The sequence below is a fragment of the Paramormyrops kingsleyae genome, chromosome 6, assembly GCF_048594095.1.
Source record: "Paramormyrops kingsleyae isolate MSU_618 chromosome 6, PKINGS_0.4, whole genome shotgun sequence".
Taxonomy (NCBI): Eukaryota; Metazoa; Chordata; class Actinopteri; order Osteoglossiformes; family Mormyridae; genus Paramormyrops; species Paramormyrops kingsleyae.
The window spans coordinates 21,257,670-21,279,057 of NC_132802.1; the positions used below are offsets into that span (position 1 = coordinate 21,257,670).

At 40.6% G+C, this 21,388-nt stretch overlaps 1 protein-coding gene across 1 annotated transcript in view; it reads right to left on the reverse strand.

The window, feature by feature from the left end:
* Positions 1 to 851: 851 nt before the first annotated feature.
* The window catches only part of LOC111842295 (V-set and transmembrane domain-containing protein 2-like protein), a 38,991-nt gene continuing 18,454 nt past the window's right edge, over positions 852 to 21,388 (reverse strand). The window contains exons 2-4 of the mRNA XM_023808758.2: positions 3,891 to 4,060; positions 2,345 to 2,389; positions 852 to 1,744 (exon numbers count right to left, since the gene is read on the reverse strand). Of these exons, the coding sequence (XP_023664526.1) occupies positions 1,430 to 1,744; positions 2,345 to 2,389; positions 3,891 to 4,060 (530 nt within the window). The 3' untranslated portion in view covers positions 852 to 1,429. The remainder of the gene's footprint in view (positions 1,745 to 2,344; positions 2,390 to 3,890; positions 4,061 to 21,388) is intronic.

Below are 21,388 nucleotides of genomic sequence, written 5' to 3' on the forward strand. Positions count from 1 at the left end.
TGCAAACTTTCAAAGATGTGAACGTACATGTCCAGTAAATTAAAAATTGTTCCAGAATTTCAAATTTAGCAACAGCGGGCAAGTTAGGCTGACGCTTGTTTTCAATGGGGGTTGGGGTTGTTGGGAGGAGAGAGAGGTGGGTGTGCAGAGTAGGCTGAGTAGTAACAGTAAGGTAGGCTCACTGGCTAGCATTCTTCCTTTAGTGGGATTGGGAGGCCCTCTTTCTGGAGCACTAGTTAGCCAAGTCCAAAAATTTAGGGCAGTACTGTAAGTGTTTTTGGGCCAACTCTGTTATTTATTCTGCCGTGAGGCCCAACGACAGTGCCACTACCTCAGAGTCAAGGATCCATGAGGGTATTCCCACTTTATGATTAAATTACAATTTGCATGTATTTAAGCCCCATAGTAATGCAGGTGCAGTGGTTTGAGGTCGTTAGCATGACACTGCACCTTCCATCCATTATAACGAGCAGAGGGTGTGAAAGCATCTGTCTGCCCTGTTGCAGAGCTGTACTCAGTGATATGGAGCTCAGGGGTGCCCATGCCATACAGTCGCTTGTCAACAGTGAGGAAACTGACTGCTCTCAAAATACCTCAATTACCAAGGATCATGCTGTTTTTTTCCCAAAACATAGGATGATACCTGTACCCTTTGGCACTGCTAGAATTTTAATAGTGAAATCTAATGTTTATGTGCTTTAAAATTTCAAACAAAATCCTTTTCATGCTTTTGAGTTGTACTCAAAGACTCACTCAACAGCCGCATATTACACTTTGATATTTCATGCAAATTTAAATACAAAGACAGGATTCTACAGTTTCATGGAAATAAGTCAAATTATTACTTTGGGTTCATTTACAATTTATTTAATTTGATAAAGGCATACAACATCCTAGAGATCAACATCCTAGAATAAGTTGTAAAATATACCATATTTTTTATTCATATCTTACAAAACATCAAAGCAAAACGTAAGAATGGAAATAAACCCTTCAAACAATCATTCACAAAGCTTCATAAATAATAGCCGAGTCCATAAAAAGTCAACATGAAAATACCATTTTTTAAAATCCACGTCTACTTTTAGTTCAGTACTAATGAGAAACACAGCACTTAGAAAACAGAATGTCTGCACTAACAGGCCTTCCTTGATGCACTGTACAGAATTATCAGGCCTGTCTGGATACAGTCAGCGCACAACACGGTGAGGGTCACCTGACCTCTTTACACGCATCCAAACCAGAAAAGATAAATGTGAAACAACCAAAAAGCGCTAAGAGAGCAACGCTGACCAGGGTAAGCTGGTCAACTATACCTCATAGACTAAAGAACTTACAAACTTATTAGACATGCACTCCTAGTTTTTTTCTCATTATGTTACACAATGTACACAAAACGGTCTTTGCTTTGTCATGGGGGGTCAGCCCCCTACAGGACGCAGCCATCACTGCAGCGAGTGAGATTCTCTTCAGAGTGCTTCTTCAGTTGCCGGGCCCCTTTGTGGGCAGTGTGCGCTGGCTGGGTGTCCAGTGTTTCCTGGATGCCGGAGTGGACCACGGGCTGATGGCGGTGCAGAACAGCAGCGTGATCCGACTCCACCTGCAGATAGGCACGCACCCGGTGGTGACTGGACGAACCGTCACTGAAGTCGATGACCCGGCACTCATAGGTACCTTCATCAGCAGGTCTCACGTTGGACAGCCGCAGCTTGTGGGAGATGTTGCTCCCAGCTACCTTCACCACCTGCATCCAGGGGAGAGAGTGCCATGTTGCACGATACTAACGATTTCTCCATAAAGGCAGATCTTGGAGGTATTTTAATGGTTGACGATATAATTTCATGAACTCAAACGCCACTAGTCTAAAGCACACTTTCTGGTCATACTTTTCCAAGAATTGGTGTAGAACTAGAGCCAGAGTTCAGACTTAAACCAGGACTATAACTCAGTTGTAAAGAAGCACATACACAAATGGGAAATAATCATCCTAAATTCCTTGAGCTAATCTTTACACCATGCAAACTCAATTCCGATGGCAGAAGGTTTTGACTCTAGTTTTGGTTGTTCCAGTGTGGGTACTATTACAGGTGGGTAGTATTAGTACATTATCTCTGGGTCAGAACCCACTAATGCGAATCACTCCAGGCGGACAGGGAAAGGTTCTCGATCTCACATTAGGAGAACAAGGGTGGAGAACAGAGGTGGAGGTAGGAAGCAGTAACTTTGATGCTGGAGTGAAATGGATGTTGACCTTAAAGCTCTCCAGTTGGCACCTACAGTGGTCTACAAGCTGCCCTCCCAACTCTTACACATAATTATAACAATAATATTTTTAATAACTCACACTTATTTTGGTAGCATCCTTTGAGAACTGTTCCTGGGGTACCACCTGCATTGAGGAAAATACTGAAGTCAGCAAGACTAAAAAAGTCAGTCACTGCAAAATAGCGAACATGTGATTATAATTATAATTATACACCTTGACAACATGCTGAAATTGCCCCTCTTCAGTGAGTCCCTCTTTCAGAATTCCGGGGGTGAACAACATATTTTATTTCTTGCACAGGTATGTTAAATGTCAGTAGATGAGTATTGTTAGCCTAATGCTGTTTTTGTCATTGATCCTGGGAGGCCTATTCATTAAAAACACATTTTCATTTTTACTGTGTGTTTTAAACGTTATAGACTGTAGCTTTTAAATATAAAGTGCAGCAAATAATTTTTCCTGTATTATATCAAACATGTAGATCCACAGATTGATTGATCTGAAGGGGTACCTCTCACTGTTGGAAACCCCTGCTTTATGTCATTGGTGGAAATAACTTTTTCCCTCTGTTTTCCTCGTAATATGCAATTACACTAGCCCAGGCAGAAATTTGATTTTGACCAGATACATCTGTGGAATGCTGACATCATATCTATATGTAAACATTTAAATGTTTTCATAATATCCATGGTTAAAAATGACATTGATCCTGTATGTCTTTCGGGTCATTTTAAAGAAGGCTGAGACCTCAGTTTTCAGATAATAATGGCTTTCTTTGTGAACCAATTTGTAAAAGCAGGGGAGGTTAAGGGTGTCCTCTGCTTGACGTTAATTAATACTGCTTAACTCAAATGAAGGGCCCCGTAATGGGTTTTGCTATGGAGTAAAAAAAAAATAAAGCTAGCTACTACAATGAAAAACAGACAAGGTCATGAATAATACAAGACAGAAGTGAGTGGATTTCGATTGACATTTTCCCCTTCCTTCAAAGTGCCGCAAAACACAGTGTGGGGTTGAAACTTTAACTGGAAATATACCCCATATTGTTGCTATCAGCAATGAGATCATACATTGTTAATATGCTTTTTCTGTACTTTCCAAGAAATAGCATCTGCTGTATACCAGCTATGCATTATTCATTTTAAGACTGCACTCCCAGAGCACCGACATAAGAAAATGTATCAACAGTACAATATGATCTAGTACAACTATAGGTTATGCTTGCAAGCTATACTTTTTTTTACTTATAATTTTCCAACTTTATATACTAAGTAAAACATTCATTAGTAGCAGTTTGGAAATGCTAGTCAATACTTCTGCATTATAAAATCTTACGTCTACATTATAATGTCATTTTGTTTGTACATTAGGGAATTTTGAGGGGTTGGTGTTACATTAATTTAGCCACTACTTTTAGAGGCTGCATATTCTCATAATTTGTGTGTATAATTGCAAGTGCAATGCAATGCAATATTTAAAGAGACAGCTGCATTGCACTAGAGGAGGTCCAGAAATTCAAGATATGTGTGCCTGTCTGACATAACAGGTCCAATTGTAGAGCACGCAACCAGCAGTTACAACTAGATTTTCAACCAATCGATCCTACATCCCAGTTTGGCCATACCTGATTGGTATTCCAGGCCTGGTTGTCTGTCCAGTCTCTGTAGTTCCTGATGTACCACCACTGGATTTCCAGGGAGTATGAGGGTGAGCCTGCTCCCCGGAAGGAGCAGGCCATCTCCACGTCCTGTCCACTCTGTGCTGTGATGTCATGGGGCACCTCCGTGAAAAATGCTAACCGAGAAGAAGGGCACAAAGCATGTGAGACCATGAATTAGCATTTTGACTTGACTGCTAGAGGAGGTGATTTAACCTTAGAGAATCATGCATATGTCTTTGAGGGAAATTTAGTAGTTTCAGAAATTGTGTGCTTGAACTTTGGATATTGTCAGTTAACAGGGTTTACTCTGACCACTATACTACCAAAGCAGACTATCCTGACCTGAGGCTCTATGCAAGGTTTGCATGAAGAAGGCAACTGTTACCAAATGCAAAATTACGGCAGGACAACACAAGAAAGTGCAACAAACAAACCAGGATGCTTAAATAGCCTTTAGACTAGTTCATATTTCACTTTTCCATGTGTACTTTCAGGTTGCAGACAGTTCAACACACAGGAGCTTGTGTCCATACTACATTTGGCCGCGGAAGCAAACGGTTGCAGTCAGCACCTGCATACAGCAGTGATGTTCCAGTAGACCAGGAGAGGGGTGTATTGCAAAAAACACAACTGTGGAATATTGTCTGGACATCAAAAATTAGACATGTGGATATCTTGGTACCTCCTGCAACAATTCTTCTTCTACTAAATCGTGGGTGACCTCTGCTCTGTGAAAGTCACTGTTGCCACCTTCAGCAAACACAATTTCCTTCCACATACACAGATGACGTACACAGACGTGTAAGATCTCAGCCGGACAACAAAATCTTGGCTACACACAGTCTGCAGCTGTCCGGTGCAGACCCCTGATGATAAAAAAAGTGAAAAATGAAGAATGAATTGGCCTTCAGGTGACTAACTCATATTTAACTGAATGTGATTAGCAATAAGATACAGCTGAATGTGTTTAATTCTCTAGGGAGCAAGAGTGCCAGTCTGTGAGGCTCTGGTGCCCCTCTATGGCCAGACATGACAATTTCACAATTTTTCATATTTCATACTGAAACTAATACTGAAATGCAGAGCCGTTGTTAGGGTGGTGCAACCAGCGCAAATGGACAGGCCCCGCCCTCTAGGGGCTCCCACTCAAACGGGAAACTTGTCAAGATAATGATAGGCTAAATAATAATGTTATTAAATCTTTTTTTTTCATTGCTTGTATGCAACCACATTTCACCTGAACACACGATTTTGGCTAAATATGTAATGGTCAAGTTTTACCAGGGACACAAATTTCTATATGTTTCGCAAACATTGCTGCTTTAGCATTTTTAAATTATTTTTTACATGTTTCTAGGGTATACTGAAAAACAATTATAAATACTTTTCAAAGGATTTGGATAAGAATGCTAAAAGAGTTAGCATTTACAGTGTTGACCCTTCTTCTTCATAACTTCTGCTGGATTTTAGCTTCTTATCCAAATCCTGACTACTGGCCATCTACGAATCCTGGCGATCATGAGAGTTTGAGGCTTGTTAGTGCTCGGAGCTGGTCACAGTTTGTGGGCTTCTGCTTGTTCACCTGCTTTTTGAGAAGTGACCACAGGTTTTCATTGGGATTAAAATTTGGGGAATTTCCTGGCCAGGGATCCAATTTTCAGTGTTATCTCTGAGCCACTACGGTCTCACTTTTGCCTTGTGACATGGTGCTCCATCATCCTGGAAAATACACAGATCATCACCAAATTGCACCTGGATCGTTTCAATCTGAAGAAATGTGGGATGCCACGCCCCTCCCCCTCCCTGTCACATAAAAAAAACGGCAACAGTCAGCTGGGTTAAGGCACCATAAACCATAGCAAGCTCTACAATTTTAATAATGATTCCTTGACATTATCTAAACAATAATCAGTCTAAAGTTTACTGCTACTGCTTTTCTATGATCTCTGCATGAGCTCTCCAATCCAATTATAATCATTTTTGTCCTTGATGCCCCTGGCATGGCTTAACAAGCCTGAGGCTCATTTACCTTCCCTCTTGTTCCTTCCTTCTTCCTGGCCCTCTTCTTCCTGCCCTCTTGTTACGCGGTCCCAGCTGCCTCCTGTTTGCTGCCTCGTTAGTCTTGTATTTAAGTCCTTCCCAGTACTGTGCTCCCCAGATCTGTCATTAATCTTACATTCTCATGTCACCTGTGCTTTACCTCTCTCTGTTTGGATCCCTTGTGATTCTGTTCACTTGCTATTTCTCCTTTTTTTTTTAAAGTCCCTTTCATTTGCAATTCAAGTGTGTTCCTGCATCCTTCTTCCCGCCCCACACAACATATGGCACCTTTAATAAGGAACCCCCTTTAATAAATGTTCTGAAGGGAGGCTTCAAGAACTCTTCCTTCTCTTATAAAGCAGATCCTATTACTCTGAGATACTGACAGTTTAGAATAATCTCTCAGCTCTGTCTTCTGTTGTGTATGCTCGTAACACTGTCTTTAATTTTTAGCTCCACCATCCTCTTTTCTGATATAATTGCCATATTACATCTGTACACCAATAATGCATCAGACATGTGAGTGTAAAGCATGCTCCACCAAGTCATCCATTGTTAGGAACTGATTGGATACCATTTTATTTCTCATTTGTAGAGCATAAAATGCACTTTTGATTTGACATTACATGGTGGTTTGTGATCATGAGTAATATAGTTACTAGGAGGAAAAATTTTATTTTTGATTCAAGAAGGAATAAAATAAGCTGCTAACATTTTAAGTGAAGATTAAGATAGTTCTCATACTTAATTTTACTGCCATTCAATATAATAAGTAAATACAGTCCTTCTCATGCTGAGATTTGTATTTGGCAACAAAATAACGTAGCTGTGTCATCACAACAGATGTACCCATGCAGTCACGCTTTTGCTAGAAGAAGCACAATGGCAAAAGACATTGTCGAACTGAAAAGCTTGGCAGGTACTGTCCCCAAGGAAGTAATTCTTGGATGTTTGTGGAGATGTGAAAATGTTGTAAAAATTAACAAAGTTTCTTTTAGCTATATGGTTAAAAGGTAAACTGAGAGGAAATAAATCCTTTTTTAGTTGATCCTTTGGTAAGATTTCCATTAGGGTAATATAGGTAATATACTATGATTAGACAAGTTAGATTTACAGCTCATGATTCCAGTCACCTAGAATGAGACTCAGTCAGTTAGGCTCTTTTCAGTGAAACTTTTTTCAATCCACACATCGTTCAGGTAAAAGTCTTGGATTTTAAGATATCAGATCTCAGATCTAAATTTATTTTTCAAACTAACATAAAAACACACAGCAACCTTTAAATTCATTTACATATGCTTTTCGTAGATGGCCAGTAGTCATGTTGCCTTCAGTCCAATAATACCTTGTATTTCTGCTGTGTGCATCCCCGGCCACACGGTGGCGTGTCTCACTAACTCCCTGCCAGCTCATACTGACTCCATTGGTCACTGACTCTCTGTAGGAGTAGTTCTGCAATTGGTAAGTTGCCAATTTTGGCACATTCGGTTCAAAAGGTTAGACTTACTTCCTTAAAGGAAGTTCTTTTTTCCAGAACCAAAATTCACTGAGTGATTCCACACAATTCTGACTGTGCTGAAAGTCTACTCAAGAATTAAGTGCTAAAATGATAAGTAAATGTGTCGATTACAAGAGACCTTGCCAACACGTTTAATAAGAATTTCAAACTATATACTGAAGGCAACATATTCTATGTTAATTAATGAACGATACACTATATGGTCATGGCTTTAGTATTTTTTAAATCCCTTTATTAAAGCATATTTAGGCCAGGAGTTCTTAAGATACTTTAGCATTTTATCTGGCTATTGGAGAGTGACTGTTCATTTATATTTAAAAGCTAAAGCCTGCCTATGTGATTATTTTGCATTTTAATTAGACCTGAAGTGCATTGTGATCAATATGCATTTGCAAGACTCTGAAATTAGTGAACAATATTTTAATAAAAACAAGAAAGCAACATACAGTTCCAGTTAAAGTAACTGAACAAAGTGTAGCAACATACCTGTATTAACAAATTAAGGAAACTAGAGATGTAAATAAATGAAATCTTCATGGCATCTTTTAGTCCCTCTTGTATCATTGCCATACTTTCCACCAGACCATTGGATTCTTAGATCCTGGGATAAAGTGTTCTGCCAAAAAGCCCTTCATTTCTGCCACTGCATTAGCTGTCGGGTTCATCACATTCACTACTTCAGCCACTTTCTCATCAAAGTCTTCCCAGAATGACGCTTGTTTAGATGGAAGGGATGGGCTGCCATCACTCTCAGAAGCATGAAATGGCTCTGCTTGGCTGTTAAACCTGACTCTCGCAACTGCAGCCTCATCTGCCGTAGCTGCACCATGAAAAGCATAATGCTTAAACCTGGGCTCTAAGAGGGTTGCCTCTGCCAAAAGCTGAAGTATTCCTCTGGGAGGAAATGGCTTTGCATATCAGCAGCCAGTGACCTCATCATTGCTGTAACTGGGCCATGACCAGACAGGCCGTGCTGTCAATGAAGGACTCTTCGCAGTTCCCTCACCATCAAAATGACTTTTGATGTCATCACATATCTGTTAAGCAGGACACTGCAGATTATTATTTAAAAATCATATTCATATTCAAAAGTCCAACTAATAATTTTCACTGTTGTCTAAGAAACAAGTCAATAAACAGATCTCATTTCTTATGTTTTCAACTACACCTTATCAATAGCATTACCTTTTATGACAGAACAAATTAATAACAATGATAACCAAATTATATGCTGAAAATATAGCAGCAACATTTCCACTTTTTCAAAGTGATGGGATCAACCTGTGCATGCCTGGCAATTTATGGCATCTTTCTCCTGCAGAAATTGTTGGAACAAAAGAAATTTGTTGCTGTGTTGCTCTCAGTCATCTTGTTGCAACAGTGCTCCGGTGTGTGTACTCAACAATGTTTTTCACCTGAGTCATACTTTGTTGAATGTGCTTCAAGCTTTCCCTTATAACATCGCTAGCATTATCTGGGACACAAGCCCCCACATTCCCTGTGAAATTCTTAGCAATTCAGCTACTAAGCTGTGTACCTGTCCATGAATAAGAAGCAGTCCAGTACAGAGGATGAGAGTTTGAAATTTTCATCAGTGGAACGGTGAGTTACAGGCATAAAACTAGTTGTTATCATAGAGGTCCAGCAGTCTGTGGTCAGTAGAGGCACTGCCTACTTTCATCATCAGGTCTGCTCTGATTTTATTGAACACCTGTGGCAGCAGTGTTCCTGAAAGTGCCTCTCTGTTAGGTACATAGGTCAAAAGCCTTTGTGAAAGCTCAAAATCCTCCAGTAACTAATTGTCAACTACGCCACTCCCAACCATGAGGGTGGGACATCCCTATGATAGCATATCCTGTGTAAGTCCTCCAGCAGATTTGGTATACACAAGACACATACAGCTGATGTACTATACAAGTGATTTTATTCCACAAATATTAAAAACAAATGCACTTTTAATGGTTAAGGTTAAATCACACTATGAAAAATATGCCGCACATCAGTACACATCATAGGGTTGTACACTTATACCACAGCATCATCAACGCACACGGAGAGTGCAATCAACGCAAATATTAAAAACAAAAACAAACCACCCCATCCAAAAAAGAAAATTTATAAACCCAATGAAATGGTGTATGCAGTCACTCTTTCAATGTACAACACTACACTCAAGCTGAACTAACCCCGCAGTAGGCACACAGGGTAGACCTTACACCCACTGTAAACCTAACATATGTGTGAAAGTTTAAAAAAACCCCACCAATTATCACTTACCATTAAATATTGCACATACATGCAGAACAATCCACATCAGAGCTCCCTTTAACAATACAAATAATCCTCAACTAGGAAAAACAGTGGCACCCTGACCGCCCTTCCAGGACATTGCCATTGAAATCAAGTGACACTGTCACAGCCTACAATAGAGTAAACATGAATCAATCATACCTACAATAATCATAGACTGATTAAACACACAGTAAATATAATACTTGCAACATATCATCCAGTACTGCTCTTCTCCAGCATAGCTCTTGATTTCTGGGTACATGCTCTTGCCCCTTAGTCCTAGCTGCTTAAGCCTGATGCTAAAGGTAGATGCCGACTTGTATACTCAGTTACCACTAGTGCGTCCAGTTACCCAGAGCATCTTCTGCCAACAACACTGGGACCGAAGAGAGCAACAAGGAGAGAGCAATTCAATTCATGGTCCCAGGTTGATACTTGATCTCAGAATCAAACAGCACAAGCTGAGATGTCCAATGCTGCTCCACTGCCCCCAATTTTGCTGTCAACAGATAGCTGGGGGGTCACTATCTATGTATATGGTAAATTTGACCCCCAACAGATACTCCCGTAATTATTCCATTACCACCCATTGAAACTCAAGTTTCATCAAACTATAGTTTGACAGATTGTGCTCTGATGAAAGCAGCTCTCGACTAGCAAACACCGCAGACCTTCTCATCCCCTAATGGTCCTTGGAGACCACCATCCAGTCTGACAATCAGTTTCACGAAAAAAATATCTGCATATGTCAGTATTAGCATGCTCACCATTCTTGCTGTTCAAGCTCTAAAAAGGAGTCTCACAGGCCTCATCCCAAAGTCAAACCCATAACCTCCTCCAAGAGCTCTGCAATACTCCCATCAGCTTCTGCAAAGGCACAGGACACTAGGAAAAAATGGCAGTAAGTAGTAGAAGGCAAAGCCCAAAATGGACTATAGTTCGGTTAACATCTGTGGATATTTACAGTCTGCTACTACTTTAATCTTGTCTGGGTCCATTGCCACCTGTCGAGAATACATGGCCTAAATACTCAAAGTCAGATTGAAAGAAATTACACTTTGAGTTTCAGTTTAAGATAATTCTGCATTAATCATCTGAACTCCAAATGCTGTGAATGTGTTTCAAAGCTATTAGAAAATATCACAATGTCATTCAAATGAAGCAACAATGAACAGAATGGCTCATCCCCAAAAATCAAGTGTTAAAAGGTTCCGGGAACATTACATAACCCAAACAGCATCTGCCTGAACTTGAACAGGCTAAATGGCGTACAAAAGGCAGTCTTGGTATTATCTTTCTCTGCTACAGGACCTGATTATAACCACTGGCAGGATCAAGCATGGAAAATAAAGTCACAACAGTCAAAGCCATCTAGAGACTCCTCTATAAAGAGGGAAAATGTCCTTGCGAGTACACGCATTTAACTGCCGATAGTCAACACATAACCGTATAGGGGCTACAGCTGACCCTGATGAAGACACGGGGAGAACATGCAAACATACATGGAGCCACAGCAGAGGCTTGAACCCTAGCCACAGAGCTGTGAAGCAACAGTATACTGTATACTAACCACTGCTATGTTCCTTGCTTGGTGTTTTCAAATTGGTAATATAATATAAATGTTGACATTTCAGGGCTTTATCCTGATCGTCCAATATAGAGGACAGTATAATTAGGGTCACCACCTAATCCATGCCAGGGGGGAAACTATTAGCTACTTTACAAGCTACTTTAAATTGAAAGGCTCCTGTGCTCAGCTAAATTGTTTGGTTTGTCTTGTACATTTACTGTTATTTTTCCTTAATTGAAAGATTCATCTAGCTGTTTCACACTAACATTAGTCACACATGCATCATTGTAGGAGACCGACCAACCAGCACACAGCAAAACTCAGTGCTAAAATGGAATCCGGGTCCTTTTAATTGAGATGGGTTGAAATGGTAGTTTACAAACCCTGTCCTAGCTCATATTGTCATCCTAAGTATAAAGGAAGGAGCCATTAAACAAAATTGTGCTGTTTTATACATAAGGTTCACACAATACTCAGTTTCTTTGTCTTTTACGAGATGTGGCTCATGTGCACCGTTACTGCAGGCCCACTTACGGTGGCTGCCATGACTAATGGCTCCCAGCAAATCGTCAAATGAGTACTTATGCGGAAGATTGCTCTTTGAAGTTGCTTGGGTGGTTTGACAAAAAAATGAAAAGGAAATAGCATTAAATCAAATGCAATAACTGTTCAGTTAGGCCAAACCATTTCGTTTTCATATCTTCTGCACAAATGCAGAGTTTGTGATTTACGAACAAATTAATGAATACAGAGTAATAATAAAAATAAACAATGGACCGCATGGCATAATCTAGTGTTGGGGCATGGCTTGGGGTAGTGTTGGGGTACATTCTTCATCATTTTGGAAGCCATTAAGAAAAAAATGTTACGCACGGCGTACAGTGTTGGCACAATGTTCGTGAGAAATTGCGAAAATGTGTTTAGTATATGCTCTTTTTCATTTATCCTGTTCATCTTGTGTTTAAAAGCTAGAAAAACATATTTAGGTGTAATTTTTTATGGCCGGGAACCAATTAATTGGTTTTCCATTATTTCCTTTGGGGAAAATTCGATCAGAACTCAAACTTTTTAGGATTCAAACCCGAGTTCTGAACGGATTAAGTTAGAGTTCTGAAGTACCACTGTACTAATTTGTTCCTAACTCTCTTTGTAGTTTGAGGGTTTGCCGTAGCCTTTGTTGCAGTGGTGAGTATCCTACAAATACCCATTTTTATATAGTATACATATTCAGTTAGTATGTTTTAGCACAGTTTTTCTTTTTCTCTGCAGTAAATGTGGCAGTGTTAAGGGGTGTTCAGCATCTGTTTCAAGCAAGTTTGAACTTCTAAATCATTATAAACTAAAACATCCTCACTTTAGACATACCACCCATTACCCCTGTATGTATCTGAACTGCCACTAGAGAATCTGAAAAGCCTGGATAAGGTCAGTGAATAACTTGTCTCAGATGTCAAGAGAAAGAATAGCAGAGAGGTGGTAAAGATGAAAAAAGAGAAAACATTTGCATATGGAAGACAAGAAGTGGTTTCCAAGGCTCCCATAGTAGAGGCAATCAGGCAATCCCCCAGTTACAAAGGAGATGAATAATAATTCATAATAATAATAATAATAATAATAATAATAATAATAAAAGTAACTACATAGAGAACTGTACTGTACCTCAAACGGACAAACCACTAAAGCAACACAATGCTTTCGCAAGTGTTATAAAGTAGTGCTTGCATTGTTATTTTGAACCATAATATTTAACCTGGATTTTTAATACAATAACTTCATAGGTACAACTGGTCCATAAATCAGATGTTTATAAACCAGGGACTACCTGTATTGTATTGCCTTGTCATGTATGGTAGCTGTACAATATACTGTAACTGACTTTGTGCTTTCAGATAAATGCAAAGATTAACCAGATTACAACAATGCCTCTCCAATCAGGATTCCTGTCCCGGCTTGACATATACACTTTTTGACTTTTTAAGCTGTTTGAAAAAGAGAAGTGATAATGAATAGACTGAAGACCAACCTGGAAACCACTTATGATGTAAGAATTGGAAGGATGTGAGACTGCAGGCCTGCTGGGTGAGGGAGTTCCAGGCATACTTATCCCAGGGCAGATTGTTGGCCCAATCTGTTGGACTGGTGGTGCACAGCAGCTGTAGGATCTTTATGCCCACCTGGTTGACTCACTCCGGGAGACCATTGGTCTGCAGATGGTAACTAGAACAGAGGCTCAGAGAGATGGCAGGTGCAGAAGGCTTGGAAGACCCTCATGGCGAGCTGTTGGCCCCTTAGGTATCCCATATTACAGGAACACCCAGTTCATGAGGAGGTCTGCTAGATACTTGGCTGACGGGAACCTGGGGAGTGGCACAAGCCAGCACATCCGCAAGAACTGATCAATGATAGTGAGAATCATAGTGCGGCCTTGACATGGGGGAAGGTCAGTGATGAAATCCAGAACCAAGTGTGACCAAGGATGGTTAGGTGTGGGGAGCAAATGGAGCAGACCTTCGGATTTCTGGTAGAATCCATTTTCTGAGCACAGACTGGACAGATGGCCACAAATTCCTCCACCTCCAATCTCCAACTGGGCCAGCAGTTTCGTCTGGTGAGCAGGCGCATGGTAGTGGTGACTCTTGAGTAGCTGGAGCTGAGGGACGTGTGGACCTACTACAGCACGTTGGACTGAAGAGAAGAGGACACACATAGCTTCCCTGGAGGGAAATTAGCTGGAGAGTGTTCCTGCTGATGGGTGTCGCAGTGGGCTCCTTCCAGGTCCCAAGTCACCAGGCCTACAAAACACGATTCTGACAAGTTGAGAAGGGGTTCCTCTCGCACCTCAGGTGGATTGGTATGACAGGGCATCTGCCTGCACATTCTTCACTCTCAGCACATGGGAAACCCTGAAATCAAAGTGGGTAAAGAGCATCCACCAGGCTTGACAAGAGTTGAGTTGTTTGTTGACCTGAGGTATTCCAGGTTCCAGTGATCTTTCTGAACATACAATAGTAGATGTGTGTGGCTCCTTCCAGATAATACTACCAGTCCTCCAGATAATACTGCCAGCAGCTTTTGGATACCGATGTCATAATTTTTCTCAAACGGTGTCAACTTTTCCAAGAAGAAGGCATACAAGTGCATCTTCCGGGAGTTCCCCTGGTGCTGGGAAGGATAGCCTTCAGCCCAAGCTTCAAGACATCCACCTCCACAATGAAGGGTATCAACAGGTTGGACTGTTAGAAAAAGGGGTGCCAAACAGAAGAGGCCCTTGAGGTGCTGGAGGGTTTCTTCGACTTTGTGGGTCTAGCTGAGATTGGTTCACCAGGTGGCCAGCAGGGTGTTAAGGAGGGCCGCGATGTAGCTGAACCCTCAGATGAAGCATGATGTCAATGTACATAATGACTAAGAGATACAGTATGTTGGCCAGCAGATCAGTCATGAATGCCTGGAAGATGGATGGGTTGTTGGCTAAACCATATGGCATCATGAGGTACTGATACTGACCAGTCATTGTGATGAAGGCCGTCTTCTACTAGTCCCTGGCTCAGATGCCACAGAGTTTGTAAGAGCTGTGTTTCATGAGTTTCATGAAGATGCAGGCAGACTGAAGCTGATCCAAAGCCAAGGGGATGCAGGGCAGTGGTGGCGTTCAGGGCTCAATAATTGATGCAGGCTCCCATTCTTCTTCACGAAGAAGAAGCCTGGGATGAGGGGGTAGGTCGATGGCCAGATGATGCCTGGGCTAGCACCTCCTAAACATAGGTTTCCATTGCCTCCTCCTCCAGCCTGTACAGGGAGAACTGGCACCACCACCAGAGAGAGAGCATTCCTACCAGGGATGAAGCTGGGGGATCTCAGAAGGGTCAGATCAGGCAATTTTCAAATTAGCAAATATATGTCAGACCTTTTTGCACCATTTATCTCACCCCATTACCTACCCTGAATAACTTTTTTTGACCACAATCTGACACTAACACTACACTTTCAGCTCTTTACTCTCCATACAAACACTGAGAACTGAGGATGCATTATTTTACGGTGAAAATAGCTGTGTCATGAAGGAAATGTACCTACTTGTCCTAAAGAGATCCAAATTTAACATTAAAAACACAATTATTTTCAAATGGCATATTTTTGGTGCTCAAAAAAACTGCTTCCACTGTGGGTGTTTGGGGTCAAATATGACCCCCACATTCATTTGAATAGGATTTCTCTGCATTTAGGGAAGTGTTCGTTCATAATCAATAAAAATACCTTAAATTTTAAGCTGTCAAGCAGAAAATGTGCTGAATTGTCCTAAAAAGAATTTGATTTTAGAAAAAGATGCAGCATGCTTTTGTACCTTTCATTGCCTTTGGAGTCAGATTTGACTACACATTTGCTGCAACTAATCTTGGCCAGCTGTGAAGCAAATTTTAGTATAATTCTGCCTATTCTCACGGGAACTCAGACAGATTTTAGATCTCTGACCAATTAGGGCATGGCTGTCTTACTTAGGCCACCTCTAATCGAAATGTTTACATAACATGGTATGCATTAAATAACAAATGGTAGACCACACAGTCCAAACCCATCTAAGTCTCAGGTGAGTTTGACTTTAAGACAAGGAATGACACATTGCTGCTGTAGAAGCTGACCTGCTGACCACTGACACCATGGAGTCAGCAAGTGAAGAAGAAGAGGTGATATACATAGAAAGAAAAGAATTTGAGGATGATAAAGAGGAATGCACTTTTTTATCAAAAAATTGACAAATCACTTGGTCCTCAAGACCAGTGCGGGTGCTGGTTGTCTGCAGAGTGTATCCTGAGGAGCACTCCTGGAACCACAAAGAGAAGTAGGGCTCACACTAGACATTTTATCAGTTTTTCCAACATTTATACCGACCTCTATAAAGAACATCTTAATAAGTATGATGAACCTGTAGGGGAGAGTAGGTATGGCAGGAACTGGAAGGAGCTTTTGGTCTCCTTCTTCTGGCAGAAGTTTCTAAGTACAAGGGAGAAGCCACACACAGTACTTCAGACTCAGATACTGGCAGACCTGTTTCTCTTCACACTGATTTCGCAACTTACATATACTCTCTGTTTTGACAATCACAAAACAAGTATTGCTAAAAGGAAGACGAACAAGCTGGCACCAATCAGGGAGGTGTGGGACATCTGGACTGACAGAATTCTGTGAATGTACAATCTCGGTTATGATGAAGTCAATCATTCTTTTCAAAGGTAAGTAATGTATGTTCACTATTACTGCTCTGGATATACACTGTTATAACAGTTTACAATTTTTTTATTACAGGAAAACAAATTATAAATAATTTTGGACTTATATATTGATATCATGTTTATCATAACGGATAATTTATTTCAGTCAGTTACTGTATTTGTTACTGTATCTTTAAATTTTAGAAACCTTTTTGAACTACTGAAGGAACAAATGACAAATAACATAAAACAGTGAAATACTGATAGGAGGGTGAACCCAGATCTTTTGCAGCAACCCCCCGTTTCCTCCCGTGTACCCCCTAGCACGCCTCCTCTAATTCAGACAGCAGCTTCATTTTAGTCCTGATTGCTGATACTATAAGAGTGGGTGAACCGGTTTAGTCAGCGAAAGGTTTCGTCCGATTATGCTCAAATGCCGAGCGTTACATTGCCCCTTTTCCCTGGTTGCATGTTTTCTCCCGTGTGCTTCCGTGTGCCTGCTCCCCCAGACCCTGCCACCCGAACGATTATTGATTCCGACCCCCGTCTGGGTGTGCCTGAGCGTCCTGCTTTCCCTGCATAATCACAAGTGTTTGCCCGTTCCCTCTTACCTCTGGCTAGATTACTCGGTTTTATGATCTCTGCTAACTACCTTGACTTTAATTCACGTCCTGTGATTTTGCTTCTTGATTGTTACATGTTTTGGTCCCCTGTTCCAGTTCTGCCCTGTGACAACTTATCTCATGTTTGCTCATCATAAATGAAATATAGTGCAACCTTTCTCTCAATTAGCTACTATATTTGTTTATAATTTTTACTTAAGTAGTAATTTAAGTAACTTAAGTTTCTAAGAAACCATATTGTAAAGTCTTAGCAAAAATGTTTATTTGTCTAAAATATGTAGCTGATTGATTTACGTGACAACAAATAAGTATTCTCATTATGTGTTCTTGCAGGTCGATGTCAATTTCGACAATACATGCCAAAAAAACGCAGTAAATATGGAATCAAATTGTGGGTGGCACGTGACGCTTCTTTAAGCTATGCTTGGGAGATTCAAGTTTACCTGGGGAAGCCCCAAAGAAAAAAGCTGGCCACAAGGGTCATGCTTGACCTTACTAAGGGGCTCAGGGGTTACTACATGCGATAATATTTACACATTGTGTGAGCTAGGGCAGGAGCTCCTCACTAGAAAACTGGACACAGTGAGGCAGACCAGACCAGAGATGCCATTTGCCTTTGTGCCATAAAAGGACTACACTCCTCTAAATTTGCATTTACTGCAAATACAGTGGTGTTGCCCTATATGGCAAGAAAAAAAATGTGCTCCTCGTGAGCACATCACACAAGAGCACTGCAATCAGTGCCCAGCCTGATAGAAAGCCACAAATGGTATTAAACTACAACAAAACAAAATCAGGGGTTGGCAACCTTGATAAGATAACTGCCACCTAATGGTGCAAGACAAATGCATGTCGCTGGCCCCTTGCCCTGTTCTTTAATGTTCTGGACATTTCTGTGTACAGTGCTTTTTCTTGTCAGGAAAGAGCTGTTCCCCGCATGAAACGAGGGCAAAAAAGAGGAGGCTATTCTTAGTGAAACTTGGAAAAGTCCTGGTGGCTCCTCTCATTGAACAGATTCCCAGGTTCCCTGAGCACCCACTTTGGCCACCATTGTGAGGGCTGATAAGGGACTTGCTACTTGAGCAGTTTCCTCACAGTCAACACTTAGACCTAGGGTTACCATACGTCAAGGCTTCCCCGGACAGGTCCTCTTTTTGGGCCCCTTTCCAGCCATCTGGGCGGTGTTTCAAAAATCAGCAGTTTTGCTGGGTTTAGCGCTGTGACCCGTATGACCCAATACTGAAAGTTACAGTGCAGTACCAAGTGAAAGAAAACGAACCAATTCTCAATATTCAGCAGCCACTCAGTATCATCACACAGCGTTTGCAAGGCTTGTCCACATGTTTAAAAATTAAATAATATGCACATCCTTATGTGTCACGCTGCATAGTATTATGAGAAATAACGGTTAAACAGCGAATTATGAAACAACACTCTTCACTTAAGGACATATGTTGTCCACCACCCCACATCAAATGTATGACTGAAAAAATGGCGGCTTACAGTCAAAACTTGTTGACATTCACAGCACTCCCAGTGAAATTGCAGTTACGATTTTGAGATGTGTTAAGGACAGTTTGGACAAGCCATCAGTTATTTCATAAATTCATGTCTTTGCAGGAGATAACTGCAATATTAATTTTGGTGGTGTCCAGCATGGTGTTGATGGTAATAATGTCTTTGCTAATTTAAAGAAGATGAAAAGCAGTGGAACGCTAGTTGGCATTGGCTGTCCAGCACACATGCTAAGTAATTGCGTTTCATCATAGTTGACATAGTTCATCTTAACATTAAGTTGATACCTTTGAAAATGTACAGGTACTTCTTGATTTACACCATTCGAACTGAACAACTAAAAGACTATTGTGACTTTGTTGAGGTTGAATACCATCAGCTGCTTTTTTCACAGCAAACCTTGATGGTTGTCATTATTTCCAGGCATTCACCGGCTGTCGCAGATGTTTCCAGCTTTTTCTTCTATCAAGAAAGTAATTTTTATGCACGTGCATTCACTGGTGAATGTGCTACATTTGCAGACTGCAGTAATAGAACATGAAAACAACTCATTGTTGGAGGTTATAAGCTTTTCAGACTGTTCTCAGATGTCATGCACAAGATGGTTTCATGTCACTGAATGTGTAGGAAATGCTAACGAAGTTGCATCAAGATGGACTGGATGACAGTTGTGATGCTTTCTGTTCACAAGTGGCCACACTGTAGTATGTGTCTGGAATATCTGGACGCTGGAGGAGTTCAGCAGATTTGTGTGAATCGTGAATTAATCAAAGGAATTCTATTTGTTCAGCATAATTTCAAGCATATGTCATACAGAGACTTTCACGCATACCTCTGCACACATTCATTCTTAAGAAAAATACACCTGGGCTCAGCCCACATGCTCACAGTGTCGTGTTTAATTGTTTCAGAGAACTCACTGCTAATTAAGTATTTATGCTTACTTTATTCTTCACCCCAAATGGTTGTTTGTGTAGTTAAATTTTTGCTGTTTGTATGTTGTTAAAAACAATGATTTCGTATTTTATTTTTTCAAGAAATGCTTTTTTATGTATTACCTTTAGAAAAATACAATTGTATTTTTTTGTTTAAAAGCCATTGGTGACTACAGGGAAACCCCAATTTACAAATGAGTTCCATTCTTGACTTTTGTTCGTTAATTTGTGCCTTATACTGTATGTTTTCTATCCATCACCATAACCGCTTAATCCCAAATGGGGTTGCGGGGGGGACCAAAGCCTATCCTGGGAACAAGGGGCACAGGTGGGAACCAACCCTGTGCAGTCGCCAACACAGCGCAGGCTGCACACATTCACAGGGCCAATTTAGACTCACCAATCAACCTATCCTGCACGCTTTTGGACCGTGGGAGAAAACCGGAGCCCCAGCAGAAACCCACACGAACATGGGGAGAGCGTGCAAACTCCACACAGAGAGGACCCGGGACCGAACCCAGGACCAACTTGCTGTGAGGCAGCAGCGCTAACCACTGCGCCACCATGCCACCCTATATGTTTTCCATTGTTTACATATTTTTATTATGAACTACTATAATTAATTGAAGGCTTAATTCAATCAAAAAACCTAGTACTTTATTGAACAGATTTTGTATTTATATTTGTTGTTTCACATTATGTATATCACAGTGGACGGTCGTGAAAAGGAGGCCCCTGGTGCGGGTCAGTTACTGTAAGTTAAACAATTTATTTCCTTCTTTTAAATTTGTGACATTTTGTGAATGACAGAGTGCCCTGTTTTTCTTACCAAATTTGCTAACCCTACTAAATCGACAGTTGACTGTAAGATTGCCATATATCTAGGTTTCTCTGAATGCAAATTTTGGTTTTATAGGGTGGTTAGGGAAAACTCATTAAAATTAAATTACAGTCTATGCGATTTTTAAAATTCTGTTGGCGTGGACAATGTCTCAATTCATAGCTCTTCAGAAATTTTTACTCCCAAGTGTTTTCTTCAGACCTCTCTAATATAATTAATGAAATAATTAACAAATCAAGTAATTCATTTATTAGAATCTGGGAAATTTGGGAGAAAAAAAAAAACGGAATATGGATGTGATTATGAGACCATATGTTTTTTTTTCCACATAATTAGGTATTTCACTGTTACAGTTAAGATGTCCTGCAACAATGTCCTTAGGTGTACACTTGTGTGTATGTTGATTGGTTGTTTGCAGTCAGGGACGGGCCCCCATTGGGCCATACCCCCCAAATTGCCTACTGTTAAGTACTCTTCATATCTGTAAAATGTAATAATGTAAGTCATGTAATTATAAGCAGTTAAGATTCTTCTCAAAATGATAATGGCAGTGAAACTGCCGATTAACATTCTTCTGAAAATAAAATCTATATGAGTATCCATGTGGGGGCATTTTCCCCCTCAAGATGCTAAGTGTGCCCTGGAGGCCATAGTATCTACAAACCTTTGGGCTATGCTGGACTTCAACACTGGAGAGAGAGACCACCAAGAAGCCTTGCTCCCCTCACACCTGCCAGTTTGCTCTAAGGCAGGATACAAATTGAGTGATACCTTTTCAAACTCCATCACATTTGTGAAAATAAATGCTAAATAAATATACATGTACAGTACCAGTCCAAAATCTGGGCATACCTGATTTTAAAGTATTTTTCTCTATTTCAGCTATGTGTATTCACCTTATAGTAAAAGATCACGAGACA